Source organism: Cydia pomonella, chromosome 26 (assembly GCF_033807575.1).
Source record: "Cydia pomonella isolate Wapato2018A chromosome 26, ilCydPomo1, whole genome shotgun sequence".
NCBI lineage: Eukaryota > Metazoa > Arthropoda > Insecta > Lepidoptera > Tortricidae > Cydia > Cydia pomonella.
Genome location: NC_084728.1, coordinates 2,122,823 through 2,142,385, shown reverse-complemented (window position 1 = coordinate 2,142,385; position 19,563 = coordinate 2,122,823). Strand labels below are relative to the sequence as shown.

Sequence of the window (19,563 nt, the reverse complement as noted above, 5' to 3'; positions counted from 1 at the left end):
GGAGAGGCAACATGTATATACTCGTTATTGTTGATGCATTCACAAAGTATGTTGGTATTCGAGCTGTAAGAGACACAAAAACTAGTACTGCTATAAAAGTTTTTAAAGATCACTTTAGTTACTTCAGACCTCCGGCTCGTTTGATAACAGACCGAGGGTCGTGTTTTACTAGTGCAAAATTTAAAGAATATACAGACAAAACAGGTATCAAGCATGTGTTAAATGCAGTTGCTTCTCCAAGGGCGAACGGTCAAGTTGAGCGATTTAATCGTACAATACTGGACGCTTTAAGTACTTTATGTCATGGAAAAAAACGATAACACTTGGGATGAATACATAGGAGAAATCCAATTAGGTATTAATACTACTGTAAATAAAACAACAGGTAAGAGTCCATCGGAATTATTATTTGGCTGTAACTTCATAACTACATCTGAAAATAAATTAAACGATGCAATTGATGACATTTCAGAGCGAGTAACAGGTGATAACTTAATACAGTTAAGAACGGAAGCTAAAGATAAAATAGATAGACAACAGGAATATTCACAAAGGAAATTTAATAAACATAGGCGGGTAGGCAAGTCTTATAATATCGGAGATTTGGTTAGAGTCGAAAGAACCATTACAGATAAGGATCACATAGGTAAATCGAAGAAGTTGATCCCTAAATTTCATGGTCCGTATCGGATTTCAAAAATTCTACCAAATGATAGGTTTTTAATTAAAGATACACCTCTGACTAAAAAGGGAAACAGAAAATATGAAAATATTGTAGCCCTAGACAAGATTCACCCCTGGCTTAGTTTTAAAGATTATTCCAGTGATAGTAGTGATAAAAATGACCAGGATAATTGTAACTCGAGTGAGACTGATTAAAGTTAGTATTATTATGTTGAACATGGAAAGATAAAAAAAATATATATTAATGAGAAAATTGATAAAAATTAGAGATATTGCTGTTACATTGTACCTTGAAAATGTTTAGTGATTACTGATTAGTTCGTATCCAAGCCAGAAATGAATGGTATTTAGTAATTAATACCGCACATGTGGTTATAGATCTTAAGTTAGTGTGATATTATTGTTGCATTGTTATTTAGTTTGTGAGCGATCAGTGCAGAACCGAATGGTATTAAGCAATTAATACCGCACAGATGGTCGTAGATCACAACAGAGTATGATGAGACTGGAAGTGTTATAATTGTTGTTATTTAGTTAAGTGAGCGATCAGTGCAGAATCGAATGGTATTAAGCAATTAATATCGCACAGATGGTCGTAGATCACAACTGAGTTAGATGAGATTAGTAGTGCTATTATTGTTATTTAGTTTGTGAACGATCAGTGCAGAAACGAATGGTGTTTAGCAATTAACACCGCACAGATGGTCGTAGATCACAACAGAGTATGATGAGACTGGTAGCGTTATTATTGTTGTTATCTAGTTTGTGAGCGATCAGTGCAGAAACGAATGGTGTTAAGCAATTAATACCGCACAGATGGTCGTAGATCACAACAGACTGTACACAGTTTAGATTATAAGATGTGAAGTTCCTTTATTTTGTTTTGTTTGATAAATTAATGTATTAATGTTACAATTTGAATGGCGCTTATATTTTCCTTTCATTTTATGGGGAGGACCCCACTTTAAAAGGACGGCCGAGCTGTAAGGTAAATAACAGGGTATAACAGCTGAATACTAATTTTGTATTGTATCTTTGTATGTTCAAGGGTATCATTCGATTTTGATGTGGTAACTCTATGTAAAACTCGGTAACGTCATTTTGATATGGCAATACTATTGTTTAGTTTTTTTAAGAGGGCTGACATGTAATTTGGAGCGAAACATGACATTATTGACGTTTGGGTTGTAAAATATTTTCCTGTCGATTTCTTATTGAATTTTTCACAAATAATATACGAAAATACCCAGTGGAAGTGAGTTTTATTAAAGGCAAAGACGAGACCTCATATAAGTTAACTTTCAAGCTAATAAGTCGGAAGAATAAATATATTCTTCCGACTCATGATATTATATATAAATAAATAAATACTATAGGAAATTCTTACACAATTTGACTAAGCCCCACAGTAAGTTCAAAAACACTTGTGTTGTGGGTACTCAGACGACGATTATTATAATATACAAATACTTAAATGCATACAAAACCTTTTAAAGCACTAATAACTATGAAAATAACTTGTTTAAACTACGCCGGATAAAATCTCAATAATTTTAAATGACTAAGTTCGTTCGGTTCAACACGCAAGATTTCGAGAGCCATGACCTGATAATAAAAGAATTATTGAGGCCTAAATACATTTTACATATGCATACTAAGAAACTAAACCTAACAAAGAAACCAAGGAAACCTCTTTCTTATTCAAATGATTTCATTACGGGTTACGTGAAATCGAAATTTCACTTTTATACTAGGTAAAATTCTCATGCAACATTAAAACACTACTCACCAGTAAAAACGTTGAGTAGCTTATAACTTATAGTTTCCCGGACGAACGTACAGGCCGCCAAATTCACCGTTTCACTAGGAAATTATTAAAAATTGAGAAATAATATTAACATTGACTGACACAGTTTCGGCGGCCTGTGGTCACAGTCACATTTGGAGTGGACTGACGTAAAAACCTATTAGTACTACCATATTTTTTTTAGTGTTGCCATAAAAATAGTTATAGTTTCTGCTAAACGAGTATTTTAGCGGAATTTTCAAACTGCAATCTTGGTGATAAATAAAAACTTGTAAAAATAATAATGCGGAGAGGTATAAAATAAAACAAATACATTTATTTTAATGTATAATTTTCGTAATGAAATAGTGAAAAGCTGCAGTTAAGTACGGTAAAGTATAATTTGCAATTATAATCAGCCCACTGTTATCCAGAGGCACTTCAAATATCTCCGATTTTTTAAAGCAATATTTTCTATATGAAAGCCGTGTTACGTTTCTTTTCAACGACTCCGGGCCGTAGTGCACCTCTAGCAACGCAGTCCAATACGCTCTAAAATACGGCGCCAACGTTGACTTTCCGTACCAGGACCATATAGTGAGAAAGAAAACTGTTAGAGAAAACACTTGGAAGAAGATGTTGAAGAAGTATGGGTATACGACAGGGTGCGGGGTAGTAATCTTTTGGACTTTGCACATAATCCATTGAAGTAAGAGCCAATAGATCATGCAGTAATTTGTGCCGGCGCACAGGGCAGAGCAGCATTCCCAAAATTTGATGCATAGAGTGTAGGGAAAGCACAGCACATCACTCCAATTGTTTTGGAAGACGTCATCGTGTCCAGTATGGAACGCGGTGGAGCGCATAGGGTCACATTGTCTTCCTGGATGAGCTTCGATCGGGCGAGCTTCCGATCGCGGCGGTGGCCGCTGTTGTCTGGCAGGAGGTTTCGGTCGATTAGCCATGGTAGAATTTTGCACTTAAATAAATTTCGTTAAAATTTACAGCTTACTTAACTACTTAAAAGTTAAAAGTGACAGTTATTGCGTGTCATTTTAAATGCAATTTTTGTAACCGTCAAACCCATGTCAATAATAGACAACGTCTGAATCTCTGCTCTATGGTTTTTTTTAGTGGCATCGCGCTCCTGGCGCATTCTGCCAAACGAATTGTGATTATTTAATTAGCACTATAGTCAGAGTAAAGTTAGCGTAATAGGTAATAGGGACCGTGCGGCATGTGGGCGTTGGAGGGTCTACCATCTTGTGGCCTGGGGGCCTACCGCGAAAACCGAAATTCGCAAAGTGAGGGGATCTTTCTCTTTTACTCTTACTAAGACGTACGAAAAAAATGCCCACAATTGACGAACTTCGATTTTCCTGGTAGGGGCCCTGAATTGGAAACATAAACGTATGGAAAGGAACGCAATCTCCATAGGCAGAACTTATGCAAAAGTGTCCAGTGGTCAGCTATAAATAATAGTTCCAAATCTCTCCAGAGTAGCGCTAGAGTAGCTAAGAACCTAGGCGTTATTGACGGAGTGAAGTGCGCTGTCTATGATATTATTATTTTTTCAAGTACTATAGGTATTGTAGCGCCACCTATTTAAGGTTTTTTGATGACACTTTTTGGTATATGGAGATTACATTCCTTATCTCCACCTACATAAACGTGTACATTGACAATTCAGGCTCTCAGTATGGAGTGTGGAATTAAGAGGAGTGTCATCTCTTATGGTAGAACTGTTGCAAAAGTGTCCAGCTGTCAGCTATAAATAATAGTTCCAAATCTCTCCAGAGTAGCGCTAGAGTAGCTAAGAACCTAGGCGTTATTGACGGAGTTAAGTGCGCTGTCTATGATTTGATTTTTTTTTTCAAGTATTCTAGGTATTGTAGCGCCACCTATTTAAGGTTTTTTGATGACACTTTTTGGTACATGAAGATTTATTTCCTTACCTACACCTTCCGTAGCTCTCAGTATGTGCTAGAGGCGCCCCCTACGCATTCTCATTCAATTCAATCTTTGCGTTCACACCATCTGATTAAACTGGGTATTAGACCCATGTTGATCTTTATAACAAATATTAGCTAAATGGATAGAAAATGAGCCATCCATTATAAAAAAAAAAATGTAATTTCAAAAGACATATTGAGATTTAAAAAATACAAGGCTCCAATGCATTATTACAATATCATTAGTCATAGTCATAGTATATTTATTCATGAACAATACAGAATTGTGTTTGAATATACATGAAGTTAAAAACATAAGAAAAACAACAACAAAGAACTTATCAAATGTAGGTACCTGCAAGTAAACAAATACTTAAATATCAGTCTTAAAATACGGCAACATTTAAATACTAAATAATAACAAGAGAAACAATACTTAAGACTTAAACAAAATTAAACACTTCATCTACCGTATAAAAACATCCTCTCAATAAAAACTGTTTCAATTTGTGTTTGAAGATATTATATTTTGAAATTGTTTTAAGCTCTTCAGGTAATTCAGGCGTTTCAATTGTCGAGTGCGAGCCTTTAACTATCATTTCTGGGCTGCTACCGGGAAAATCGTAATTCGTCAATTGCGGGCATTTTTCTCTGTCACTCTAATTACGTCTTAGTGAGAGTATAAGAGAAATATCCCCGCAATTTGCGAATTTCGGTTTTCGCGGTAGGCGCCCTGACCTTTGTTTGCCTTTGTGTTGCTTAAATGTCATGACTCATGTCATGAGTTCTACATAGATATTTGATCATCAGGAAAATCAAGATCAGTTGACATTATTTACAAAAAAAAAACTGTTAAGTAGCCAATTGACAATTTAATTAATCAGATTGTGCGAAAAATTCTTCCGTTGGAAACCCAACTACTTATTTTATTGTGATAGAATCAATTACAATTCTCTTATGATAGAATGTTAGCCTTTTTTGAGTTTTTGACAATGAATAAAAACCGAGTTTAGTTAGTATATTTATATTAATGTATAGGGGTAGTATAAGGGTACAGTTTGTAACAAAATATAAACGAACATAAAGCAACATGAATAAACATATTCTTTACTAAGGCTACTGTTTCAAAGGAGCATCAGATAGTAATTCAGACTTCTTAAAGCAATATCTGAGATACCTCTTCTCTCGTACACTTGTTTCCATTTCAATGTCTTCAGAAAAAAAGGTATTTGTTGCACGTTTAAATGAATTGTAAAATGCATAAATCCACGGTATAAGACTTGGCCTTGCAAGATAGACCCAAAACACCCACAATAAAAGAGATATTATTATAATTTGCCAAACAATGTAGTAGTAATAAGATGCATTAATTGGATGTATACCACATAATGCGTTTATTTTGCAAAAGAACCAGTGTATCAGTAAGCAAACCAACATGTTTTCGTTTAACCCACTACATATTGAAATGAAGAAATTAAAGAACCTCGAACATAATATATGCGGAAAAAACAGTAAATCCCATGTGCTAAATGCGAAGAAATTGTGTTGAGTATGAGTATCAGTGACGGGAACAGGCCATGATTTTAGTCTTGCATTTCTAAAGCAAGGGTCATTATTTTGCACTGTACATGACGACATAATATCTAATAAGATATTTTTAAATAGTGAAATTTATTTAATCTACTATTGACGAATTATACCAATTACATTTAGTGACAGTGGCATTTGCTAGCAACATTATTGAAAATGTCAACGTCAAACTGTCATTGCTAATGGTTTCCTAACTAAGTAACTAGTATCTTGTTGACCATGAAGGAATAGGTAGCGTAGCTTGAAAAATTAGAACATTATTTACGTTCTATCGCGATATTAAGCATGTAAAAGTTGTGAAAATTTACCATCAGCTACCGTGACTGTTATTTTTCATTGCAAACCAAGAAAACTGACAGGTAAAAAATGTTTTTAGAAGTTTTTGTAAGTGAAAGTTTTCGCTACAAGTTCCTGGAGTTAAAAAAATGTTTTGCATTGACAATACGATAACAAAGCAGAGTTTAGAGCTATTAAGACCCTATTAAATATAACGTAATAGCGTTTGGAAATGCGTAATGCGTATTTATTAATGATGAAAACGGGTTTGATGGCCTCGGATGACGAATTTTTTATAAATTATTGCTCGCGAAGTAGTTTCCTTGAAGGAAGGTTGTCTTTGCTTTAGCCAATTTATTTATTGTAGTGTACAGTCAGCCTTGCCATGATAAAAAAAGTTGTTGAATAAGTTTTTAGTTGATGGTTTTCTTTTATGCATTTTATGATTAATAATAAATTTAAAAAGTGCACAAAATAATACATATAACACAATTTATACATATAATAATAAATTAAGCCAATTATTCTACTTGTTCCTTATTTGTTTTACTATATAGGAAAAAAGTATGAATAATTTTAAATTAAGTGAAAAATTATAAAAAAGAAAAATCATATAAAAAAAAATTCTTTGAGCAAGCTAATAGTGATTTGGGTATTTGTTTATGGTTCTTTTATGATGAAGATTATTTAAGTTTTATGATTTGTTTTTCAGATCACAACCTACCATCATGGCAGCACAATTCCTAATTATCATTCTGGCAACACTTCCATTTTCAAATTCGGAATACAAACCACCGGGTCCAGCATATCCATGCCCGAAAGAGAATCTGCAGCTGTTGCATCCATGTGTGTGTGAGAAAGGGACAGATGCTGGGATATATGTGAGGTAACTTCTCTTATTTAGCTTATTTTATAAGCTAGCTTAACCTTTCATATGCGCCTGTCAAAATTTGCCATTTATTTAGCAACTACGACATCTTCATGTTTAAGTTGAATTTGGTTGAAAAGTATGAAGCTGATCTGCTCCTAAGCATACCAAAGGGTAACAGTCTAGATGCGGTTTCTCTCTCTTCAACCTAGCGTTTATTAGTAAAAATTTCTTTTTGACACTTAGAGCGCTGGTGGCCTAGCGGTAAGAGCATGCAACTTGCAATACGGAGGTCACGGGTTCAAACCCCAGCTCATACCAATGAGTTTATCGGAACTTATGTACGAAATGTCATTTGATATGTGGGTGAATCAACTTTTTTTGTTTTGTTATCCTGTCCCGTTGTCCAAGGGACAACAGTGGCACAGTTTGTTTGAAGAGACATTGTATGCCGTTCTATTAACATGCTTAGTAGGGGGCCCATTATGGACATTGGTTATAACGACCACAAAAACACAAGTTTGATACATTTAAGTACCATAAAATCAGTATTTCAATGAACTTTTGTCCCCTGGACAACTAATCGTAACCATGGCAACGAGTGACGCTAAAAAGTTGATTCTCCCATTTACCAGTTGCTTTTCGGTGAAGGAAAACATCTTGAGGAAATCGGACTAATTCCAACAAGGCCTAGTTTACCCCCTGGGTTGGAAGGTCAGATGGCAGTTGCTTTCATAAAAACTAGTGCCTACGCCAAATCTTGGTATTAAGTTGTCAAGTGGACCCCAGGTTCCCATGAGCCGTGGCAAAATGCTGGGACAACGCAAGGATAAAGAAGATTTTGACACTTGGAGAGACCTCCATTTACACCTCACAATTTAATGTATTATTAACCATATAGAGACACCTCTCTAATATCTCTATTGTATTGTAGTAATTATTTGTTTATTTTATGATTATTATAATGTAATGTTTACCGGTATTGGCTGTTGTATTTATAAATGTTGCTATTTATTTTTCATGTCATTTCTGTATGGTGGTACTATTATTTATTGTATGCCAGCGCAAAGGTACCCATCACACCACATTGCCATGTTGAATGGCGATGGACAACCTTTGCACCAGGTCTTAAATACGTAGACCACAACCATGACTCAAACAAATATCTGCCCTTACCGGGGTTCGAACCCAAAACCAGACTACGGCTTCATAGGGTCACTGCCAACATCCTAGGGCAGACCGATCGTCAAATCAAATAATTTTTGTTATCAATTTTCAGGTGTGAAAACACAGGGTTGGCAGTACTGAGCGTTGGTCTGGGCAACATAGCTGGCTTAGCGCTTCCTATAGAGAGGTTGGAGCTCAAACAATGCTCTATACGTAAGTATGTTTTACGACATTTATTCTCATATGAATATACAGTATTCACTTAAAATGGGAATTAAATTTAACTTAATGCTATGAAAGAAAGTTGAAAATCCAGCATATATGTGCTGATAGGTGGTTGGCCTCTCTCTTCTACAAGGAAGCTGAAGAGTTATTGAAACCCTATGCAATAAAAACACACACACAGGCACGCACGCACGCACGCACTCACGCTCGCACACACGCAAGCACGCACGCACACACACACGCACGCACGCACGCACGCACTCACCACGCACGTACGCAAGCACGCACGCCATCACGCACGCACTCACTACGCACGCACGCAAGCACGCACGCTATCACGCACGCACGCTCGCACTCACGCTCGCACGCACGCACGTACGCACGCACCCGCCCACGCGTAAGTTAAAAAGTACCCTATAAAAATTGTTATTTGATATTTAAATATTTTTTTGCTTTGGCCCAATAGGTCGTTCAAAACGAACAAGGGTCTTTGTAAACTATTTTTAGATGAAGTTAATATTTTCGGAAATAATCGCTCCGAAAGAAAATAAGTTTTTGGCAAAAAATAATTTTTTGGTACAAGCTTTTATCGCTGACTGTACTTTTTTTCCACAGGCAACTAATACTCATCATTTGTAGTTTTACACTTATGTAAAATGTATAATTGTTGGTGCAATAAAGAATATTTACTTACTTACTTACTTACTTACTCATCCATACAATTCTAAAAACCCCAAACACAATTAGGTTGCGTTGTTTTATCACAGAGTTCCTGTGGCTACCTCCTGTCTCCATCATCAGATCAGCTTGATGGTACCATAATATTGCATTGTCACCCGACTTACGTATGTATGCAAATTTTCAGCTTGTTCGGAAACCGGGAAGTGGGTCAAATTTAACTCGCAAGATTTGTCCCATACATACTAACAGGGCAAGTTAAATAAACCCTTGTATAATAAAAACTGTGTCCCCCCTCTCTAACTTTTGAACCATGGGTCCAAAAAATATGAAAAAATTCTTGAAACATAAGCATAGTAAATACTTTCAATGAAAACTATAGGTACCGAACATGATCAATCGAGTCGCTTTTGAGTTATTGCAAATAATCTTCTCTTCTTAGTAAAAAGGTGGACAAAGTGCTGCCATACCCTTTGGCTTGTAATGTACCTATATGACAGATACTAAATAATTAATAGCCCCCGTTTGAACTGTTCTAACAGAATGTTAACTACGAAACCCTACTCTGAGCATGGCCCGACATACTCTTGGCCGATTTTTATTTTAGGGTGCATTCCTGAACTTAAATTAAGTACTGATTTAAACTTTCACTATTTTTACACATTATTAACTTACAGAAACGGGTCTTAATCGCGTATTAAGCTTTAAATTTACCTCCGACGTTTCTAGGACGGCGTTGTCCCCGTGGTCTCGGAGAAGACATGGTAAATATACATCAAATATGTAAAAAACATTTTCCATGATGTCAATATTCAGAGAGGAAAATGGGGACTATGTGTATGGAGAAGCGGGCGTGGCATATTCTCTTAAGACTCACACTAACCTTTCGTTTCTTTAAAACGAAATTCTGAAATATTCATGCTAAGTTTCATCTAATTTTAATCCTATATGGTTTTACAAAAGAGAGATATGGGCACTGTGAATGTCATCTCGCTTTGTGTGGTAGGGCACAGCACAGCGGATGTCATTCCAGATCACAGCCCAACTGGCGGAAGTACCTCCACCTTACAGAAAACCGCAGCCAAATAACACTAGACCCTACTCATAGTGTCGTGTTCTTGCCGGTGAGTAAGGTTGCCAGAGCTTAACTAGGGTGCGGTGTTAGGGTCGGCAACGCGCATGTAACTCCTCTGGAGTTGCAGGCGTACATAGGTTACGGAGACGCTTACCATCAGGCTGGCCGTATGCTTATTTGCCACTGACGTAGTATAAAAATCGATTGTATAGTAGCGGCTTTCGGATTCATGACTCTTAACTCTAAAAAAATATATTAAAGGAAAAAATTAAAAAGCGGCCAAGTGCGAGTCGGACTCGCGCATGAAGGGTTCCGTCCCATTTAAGACGTATTAAAAAAAATCTACTTACTAGATCTTGTTCAACATTTTACCACTTTGGACACACTTTACCACTTTGGAAGTGTCTCTCGCGCAAACTATTCAGTTTAGAAAAAAATGATATTAGGAACCTAAATATCATTTTTGAAGACCTATCCATAGATACCCCACACGTATGGGTTTGATGAATTTTTTTTTTTAATTTTATGACGTATTAAAAAAAAAAACTACTTACTAGATCTCGTTCAAACCAATTTTCGGTGGAAGTTTGCATGAGAATGTATATCATATGTTTTTTTTAGATTTTTCATTCTGTTATTTTAGAAGTTACGGGGGGGGGGGGGGGGGGACACACATTTTTTCACTTTGGAAGTGTCTCTCGCGCAAACTATTCAGTTTAGTAAAAAATGATATTAGAAACCTAAATATCATTTTTGAAGACCTATCCTTAGATACCCCACACGTATGAGTTTGATAATTTTATTTTTATTTTTTTTATTTTAAGACGTATTAAAAAAAACTACTTACTAGATCTCGTTCGAACCAATTTTCGGTGGAAGTTTGCATGGCAATGTATATCATATATTTTTTTTAGATTTTTCATTCTGTTATTTTAGAAGTTACGGGGGGGGGGGGGGGGGCACACTTTTTACCACTTTGGATTCTTTGGAAGTGTCTCTCGCGCAAACTATTCAGTTTAGAAAAAAATGATATTAGAAACCTCAATATCATTTTTAAAGACCTATCCATAGATACCCCACACGTATGGGTTTGATGAAAAAAGATTTTTTGAGTTTCAGTTCTAAGTATGGGGAACCCCCAAAATTTATTGTTTTTTTCTTCTATTTTTGTGTAAACATCATAATGCGGTTCATAGAATACATCTACTTACCAAGTTTGAACAGTATAGCTTTTATAGTTTCTGAAAAAAGTGGCTGTGACAGAATCGGACAGACAGACGGACATGACGAATCTATAAGGGTTCCGTTTTTTGCCATTTGGCTACGGAACCTTAAAAAGTTACGCTTCCTACAGGACTTGAACCCGCAAACTCCGCAATCTGTGCGTTGCTCTTAACCAATTGGGTACTTGACACATGTTGAATATTATAAGAAAATTTGGCTACATGGATAGAAAATAAGCCATCCATTATTAAAAAGTGGAATTTAAAAACTCATAATGAGATCATAAAAAAATAAAACCGGCCAAGAGCATGTCGGGCCACGCTCAGTGTAGGGTTCCGTAGTTACTCTTCCGTCACAATAAGCTAAACTGGACCTTAAAGTGTAGTAAATGGTACCTTTCACCCGAGTTAAACAAATAGGCAAATTTGCATAATCAGTACCTAATTAAAGTAAGTCTTTTTACTATGAAGGGAAAACTTTTTGCGATAACTCAAAAACAGCTAAACTGATCATGTCCGCTATAGTTTTCATTTAATGTCTTTCTTAAGCTCTACTTCCACGATTTTTTTCATATTTTTTTGACCTCTGGTTCAAAAGTTAGAGGGGGGGGGGGACACATTTTTTTTTCTTTCGGAGCGATTATCTCCGAATATATTCACTTAATAAAAAAATGTTTTTTGAAAACCCCTATTAGTTTTGAAAGACCTTTCCAACGATACCCAACACTCTAGGGTTGAAGCGAAAAAAAAAATTCACCCCCACTTTACGTGTAGGGGAGCTACTCTAAAAAAAGTTAAATTTTTAGATTTTATTGTACGACTTTGTCGGCTTTATTGATTTATATATCCATGCCAAATTTCAGCTTTCTAGCACTAACGACCACGGAGCAAAGCCTCGGACAGACAGACAGACAGACAGACAGACAGACGGACATGGCGAAACTATAAGGGTTCCGTTTTATGCCATTTGGCTACGGAACCCTAAAAACGTGCCTAAGTCTAAAAAAAATTTTTTTTTTTTACTTTCAAAATGAAAAACGAAAATGGTGCCATTCGATTCCTTACATTTTATTGAAAAATAAATTGTATTACAACTATATACATAAACGCAATATTTTAGGGTCAAAATAACAGTTTTCTTGATCTTTCATACATTTAGGACAGACTTATGTAATGTGACGTCACAGTACAATATCATATTATTAGAGGCGTTTCAATCGTCGAGTGCGATCGTCAGACTTTAACTCTCATTTCTGACCTTTGTGTTGCTCAAATGCCATGAGTCCTATATAGACATTTGATCCTCAGTAAAATCAAGATCGATTGACATTATTTACAAAAAAACTGTCAAGTAGCCAATTGAGCTACGACAGCCTACCAGAACCTCGCAAATTTTGACCCTAATTTATTTTTTAATTTGAGTTGTTATTTGGTTTCAGAGAATCTATTTGGTCCTCTCTTCCATCGGTCATCGGTCAGGGTACTACACATAACAGATGCCCCATTAACAACTATTGATGAGAACGCTTTCCTAGGAGTCAATAGAACTTTGCAGGAGTTATATTTGAAGAATACAGAGTTAGTTACATTTCCTAAGGAGGCTTTTAAGGTGAGCGCCATTTTGAATATTTATATTTCATCGTATACACTGTTAAGCCTTTGACTGCCAGACTTGAGTATGTGTTACTGTAAAATATACCAATAATAACGTAAAAATAATGTAATATTAAAAGTCAAAAAAAATAAAAAAATGTATATACACTGTGTTTTTATTGATTTCCGTTAAGAGCCCATCAACGTGCTCACTAGCGCCACTGCTAAATAATTGTGTTTATTTAAATTTAACGATAGATATTTACATTACAGATATATTATAGATATGTACATGACTTCACAATGAATAAATGAAATGAAATGAAATGAAAGGGGGCCGCAATGTACTGTATTTTGTATTCAAAAGGTATTTACCCTTTGAATACATCATAATAGTTTTTACGTTGCTGGATTGGTCAATCTAGGCGTCCAAATTTAAAACGGCCGTTTTTGTTTTGAATTCATAGATTGATGAATCCAGCAACATAGAAACTAGGATGATGTATTCAAAAGGTACTCAAATACAAAATACAGTACGTAGCGGCCCCCTTTTTTAAATACCTATCGTCAAATATAAACAATCAAAATTATATTCTAGTGGCGCTAGTGAGCACGTTGATGGGCTCTTAACTTTGGGGTATGGGTAAGACGTTGAAGGAAACAAAATGGCATAGTTAATTTTTTCTGTATATGTATTTTTTTGTATTTATTTAAAGTAATTAAATGTTGCATATAGCGTTATTATAACACGGGCATAATACATTTAACTCAACGAAACAATTGAAAACTGTGACATATCAATGTCATTTCGACCATCGATCGTCCGAGATAGTACTTACGTTTAGTTGAAAATGTATTAACTCGTACTTAACACTAATAAATATCTAAACAAGCCCTAAGGCAAGTGTACACTCTCGTAGGGCCCTTATAAGAATAAAATAAAATATCCATTATCTCTAAAATGGAGCTATTTAGAATACCGGTGTGTTTGGGAAAGTCGCTAAATTTAAGCTCAGGAATGCACCCTTGAAATTTACGGGAAAAGAAAACACGGTGTATAGCACAAATATCCGCCTGATCGTAAAGTTCCTGTGTAATGTTTTGACGATATTACGTTTATTGTACGAACCAGGGATCGGAACCGGTTTTTTGCAAAAACATCGAAATAACCATATATTTCGGTTTATTTTATACTCTAAATGTAGGACTCAGTTGTGTTTTCAGATAACGACTTCGTATTATTAGATTGCCTAATTAGAAATGATGTAATTAACAAAGAACGAAAAAATACCGTTTTCGTTCCCATACAAAAAATACCGGTTTCCGATTCCTGGTACGAACGTTTATTTTGGCAATCCACACATAGTCATTTTTTTTAGGGTTCCGTACCCAAAGGGTAAAACGGGACCCTATTACTAAGACCGCTGTCCGTCCGTCCGTCTGTCCGTCTGTCTGTCACTAGGCTGTATCTCATGAACCGTGATAGACCTAGACAGTTGAAATTTTCACGGATGATGTATTTCTGTTGCCGCTATAACAACAAATACTAAAAAGTACGAAACCCTCGATGGGCGAGTCCGACTCGCACTTGTCCGGTTTTTTTTATAACCAACTCGGTGCAGTGTATTGGGATACCCTCCTCCAATTGAGGGGGGATTTAAATCTTCTCGGGTCCGAGGTGTAGGGTTAGAGCCGGTGTAGCTTTATTTGACGTTCATAAGCGCATTGTAATATGCCTACTTACAATAAACTATCTTTATCTTTATGTGTCTGACGTACGGTTTGGCCTAGTGGGTAGTGATCCCGCCTACGAAGCTGATGGTCCCGGGTTCAAATCCTGGTAAGGGCATTTATTCGTGTGATGAGCATGGACATTTGTTCCTGAGTCATGGGTGTTTTCTATGTATTTAAATATTTATATATTATATATATCGTTGTCTAAGTACCCTGAACACAATCCTTATTGAGCTTACTGTGGGACTTAGTCAATTTGTGTAATAATGTCCTATAATATTTATTATATCTTTTCAGATACTAGGCAACCTATCCATCCTGTCAATAGACGGTCATCGCATGACCAAACTAACTAAAGACATATTTGCGGGCAGCGAGGCGGCCGGCCGCTTAGAGAAACTACATATAACCAATGGATTGTTGAATGATATACCTGTGGAAGCTTTTCAGGTGAGTTTTTTCGAAAATTGTTTGATATGCCACCTGGGGTGTGTGCAACGTCAATTATTGTGTCGTTTACATATTATTGCACCGCAATAATATATATCATAGGAACCGTAGCATTTCGGGAGAAGTTGATTACTACTATATTGGAGGTTAGAAAAATTCTAATCTTAAAAAAAAAAACTAGTCGTCTCTTTGTTACTTAGGTATTTTAATTATGCCTTCTCTTTTACGCCTTTTGTCTATGAAAGTGTATGTGAACAATAAACATATTGTGAGTGTGTGCTGCCGTGATGTTGGAAGCAAGGCTCGGAAACCGGTTAAATTTCCAAACCGTTATTATGTACTTGCGCAAAACCTTTAAGGTTCGGTTTCACTTTGAAAAGCCGTTATTTTTAAACCGGTTTTTATTAGAATAGTTCTTCTCAAATTAACCGGTTTAGAACAATACAAATCGGTTTCTTCCTATCAATCAATCAATCAATGCTTTATTTCCAACAGAGATGTGAAAAATACTTTGTAAAAAGTATTTAAATACAAGATACAAATACTTCCTTGATATACTATTTCAAATGCAAAATACAAAATAGTTTTCAAATTTGTATTTAAAATACTAAATACAAAATAGGTATTTTCAAAATGCTTTTTTAAAATACAAATACTTTCCGATAAAAGATACTCTTAAATAGTGAATACCTAGTCTGAATTAAAAAGTTAGTATTGCTCGGAATTTACAAGTTGGAAAGGCTTTCTTTATTCTTTAAAAATAGTGTGTATATCAGTCCTCTAGAGTACAAATTTTGTGTCTCCTCATGTTTACCGGTTGAATGGACTTTTAAGTGATGGTTTTTAACGGTCAATTATTAAAAGCATTAATTTAGATTTGTAATGTTTTACACCTAGTATATACCTCTCGTTGGTTGGTGAAAACGTCTCGTTTGTATTTCACCAGGGCAGAAAAGTTTGTTTACCTCTCGTGCCTTGAAACCCTTGCAACGCTTAAGATTCAACATTTTTAATCTCTCGCTACGCTTGTGGTCATTTGCGGCGTTACTAAACAGATTCACCAGTTCCATGTTAAAATAATAAATAAATATTATAGGACATTACTACACAAATTGACTAAGTCCCACAGTAATAAGCTCATTAAGGCTTGTGTTGTGGGTACTAGACAATGATAAATATTTATAAATGCTTAAGTACATATACATAAGGTCGATATTTAAACGATAGATACAATAACAGCTTCGACAGGAAAACATAACTAAGTATGTAATAATAGTATTAAGCAAACGCGGATCGGTCCGCGCGATCTCGCCAACTATTACATAAACCCTAGAGGTTTTCAATAGTGGCTTATTGTGTTAAACCCTGTTTCAAAAAATTCATAGTGAATAAATACACAAAAAAAAAAAACAGAAAACACCCATGACTCAGGAATAAATATCTGTGTTCATCACACAAATTACCAGGATTTGAATCCGGGACCATCGGCTTCATAGGCAGGGTCACTACCCACTAGGCCAGACCGGTCGACATAAAAGAATGAGAGAGTTGCAAGGATTGTAACGTCAGAAGAGATTGTAACTCCTACTTACTTCACCTAAGCGCTGGTGGCCTAGCGAAGCGCTGGTGGCCTAGCGGTAAGAGCGTGAGACTTGCAATCCGGAGGTCGCGGGTTCAAACCCCGGCTCGTACCAATAAGTTTTTCGGAACTTATGTACGAAATATCATTTGATATTTACCAGTCGCTTTTCGGTGAAGGAAAACATCGTGAGGAAACCGGACTAATCCCAACAAGGCCTAGTTTACCCTCTGGGTTGGAAGGTCAGATGGCAGTCGCTTTCGTAAAAACTAGTGTCCGCCAAATCTTGGGATTAGTTGCCAAGCGGACCCCAGGCTCCCATGAGCCGTGGCAAAATGCCGGGACAACGCGAGGAAAAAGACTTACTTCACCTAATAAAAAGTATTTTGTATTTTGAAAATAGAAAATAGGTCCCAAAAACTATTTGAAATAAAATACAAAATAGTTTTCTTTAAAAGGTATTTAAATACAAAATACAAAATAGGTATTTTGCATTTTGTATTTGCATTTGAAATACAAGTATTTCAAATAAGTCACATCTCTGATTTCCAAGAATATGGTACATACACTGTTGGTTAGTAGAAGGTATTATATGTACATATGTCGGTGTCTATGTTTACGTGGCACACCACTTGGCCGACCGGCCGTTGCGTCGCATGTCGAAAAGACAGTTTTTTTTAGGTTACCAAACATTTTTTTTAAACGTTCGGGTTCTTATAAAAGTTCGGAGGAAAACCGAAATAAACCGGTATTTACCGGTGTTTTTAAAACCGGTTCCAAGCTTTTGTTTGGAGCATATTCTCGCTTGTTATATTAGGGTATGCCCTATCTATATATAGACGACCGGTTTGGCCTAGCGGGTTCAAATCCTGGTAAGGGCATTTATTCGTGTGATGAGCATGGATATTTGTTCCTGAGTCATGGGTGTTTTCTATGTATTTAAGTATTTATACATATTTATATATTATATATATCGTTGTCTAAGTACCCTCAATACTTATTGAGCTTACTGTGGGACTTAGTCAATTTGTGTAATAATGTCCTATAATATTTATTTATTTATTCATTTATCTATAGGTATGTCATTAGGTATCATTGGTTTCGCTCGTTTCAGAATCTGAAGAAGCTGAAAACTCTAGACCTTCACGGTAACAGGCTTGCTACTCTGAAAAGAAACCAGTTTAAAGGTCTACGGGACACAGAAGTATTAGACATGAGGTAAATAATATACACGGTGTAACACGAGGAATCCGAAAGATTTTAATCACGCACTTCTGATGCCAAAAAAAGGTTTTTTTTTTATATGAGTTTAAGTACATTTTTGAATTTTTGAATATATTTGTACATAAAAAGTGAATGTTATGGTAAAACTGGCTATGAAATAGTTATTTACGATACAAGTGCGAGAAATAGGAAATTCGTAACGAGTGGCGATAAATTAAACCACGACCGTAGGGGGTGTTTTAAATCGACACGAGTTGCGAATTGCCTATTCGCACATGTATCGTGCAAAATTTTACAGTACATATTATATGACCCTTTAAATTTTCTACATAGTTACATAATGTGCTAATTTATGCACTAGTGCGGTGAGGAAAAGTAGCACCATATGTACTGTAAATGAATTGTTACGATTTTTTTTGAAAACCTAGTTTTTGTAAAGGTCACTTCTCACTTTGTGGTAGCTATTAATAATATACAGACCCCAGGCCCCAGTAATAGGCCCCATAATGGCATCATCGCCATAAAAAAGGCGTTTTGCACTAAGATGCAATAAGAAGATGTTTATTTTTATTTTTAATTGGTATTAACTTGAAACTATGCGAAATCCAGAAACATGACTGTAACATTTAAAAAAAACCGGCCAAGTGCGAGTCGGACTCGCGCACGTAGGGTTGTGTACGATTACGCAAAAAACGGTAAAAAATCACGTTTGTTGTATGGGAACCCCACTTAAACTAGATATCCTAGAACGACCGACTAGATATCCTGACAACTTAAGGCAAAGCAAATGTAGATTACAAATCGCAAAAAAGTGTCCCAAAATAATAGGGCAGAAATTATATAACAAGCTGCCAAAAGAAATAAAAACTGAGACTCACATCAACACTTTCCGTCGCAAAGTTAAGCAGCTCCTACTTGCCAGGACACTTTATAGCATTAAAGAATACTTAAATGATAATTATTAATGTATAAATAGACTACGGATAATTGACGAATTATTATTCAAATTGTATGTGTAAATGTGATTGTATTATATATATTATTATTATTTTTTTTTTTTTATGTTTCAAATTTGTAAAATAATGTAAATGTTAGTTTAAAATGTGTACCTAGAGTACCGACTTTGACGATCTCATTATGTGTGCATATTTTTGTTTGTATTAATGAAAATTGTGTATTGCTATTGAGAAATAAATAAATCTAAATCTAAATCTAAATCTAAATATTTATTTTATTATCCTTTTAGTATTTGTTGTTATAGCGGCAACAGAAATACATCGGACATCATACTGTGAAATTGTAAGCAAGTATGATAAAAAAAAATTTATAGTATTCATTAGAGATACCGTTTAAGCAAGTTATAGTACATTGTGCAACGAGGGGGGTAAGTGAAATTTTGGATACGAGGGTGGTAATTCCCGACAGCCGCTTTAGGGGGGACGGCACGGTAGAATGGTCT

The 19,563-nt window shown here is 35.7% G+C and overlaps 2 protein-coding genes and 1 long non-coding RNA gene across 3 annotated transcripts in view; 1 reads left to right on the top strand and 2 right to left on the bottom strand.

Annotated features, from left to right (window-relative positions):
- LOC133532137 (3-hydroxy-3-methylglutaryl-coenzyme A reductase) overlaps positions 1–2,722 on the bottom strand; it is a 35,271-nt gene extending 32,549 nt beyond the window's left edge. Inside the window, exon 1 of the mRNA XM_061870669.1 lies at positions 2,474–2,722. The gene's annotated coding sequence lies outside the window, so the exon portion shown is untranslated. The remainder of the gene's footprint in view (positions 1–2,473) is intronic.
- LOC133532138 (uncharacterized) overlaps positions 1–17,418 on the bottom strand; it is a 245,128-nt gene extending 227,710 nt beyond the window's left edge. Inside the window, exons 1-2 of the long non-coding RNA XR_009801651.1 lie at positions 17,252–17,418; positions 16,267–16,898 (exon numbers count right to left, since the gene is read on the bottom strand). This is a non-coding gene — a long non-coding RNA (uncharacterized LOC133532138). The remainder of the gene's footprint in view (positions 1–16,266; positions 16,899–17,251) is intronic.
- LOC133532136 (insulin-like growth factor-binding protein complex acid labile subunit) overlaps positions 6,233–19,563 on the top strand; it is a 45,851-nt gene continuing 32,520 nt past the window's right edge. Inside the window, exons 1-6 of the mRNA XM_061870668.1 lie at positions 6,233–6,371; positions 7,001–7,174; positions 8,436–8,536; positions 12,964–13,133; positions 15,149–15,301; positions 17,995–18,098. Of these exons, the coding sequence (XP_061726652.1) occupies positions 7,017–7,174; positions 8,436–8,536; positions 12,964–13,133; positions 15,149–15,301; positions 17,995–18,098 (686 nt within the window). The 5' untranslated portion in view covers positions 6,233–6,371; positions 7,001–7,016. The remainder of the gene's footprint in view (positions 6,372–7,000; positions 7,175–8,435; positions 8,537–12,963; positions 13,134–15,148; positions 15,302–17,994; positions 18,099–19,563) is intronic.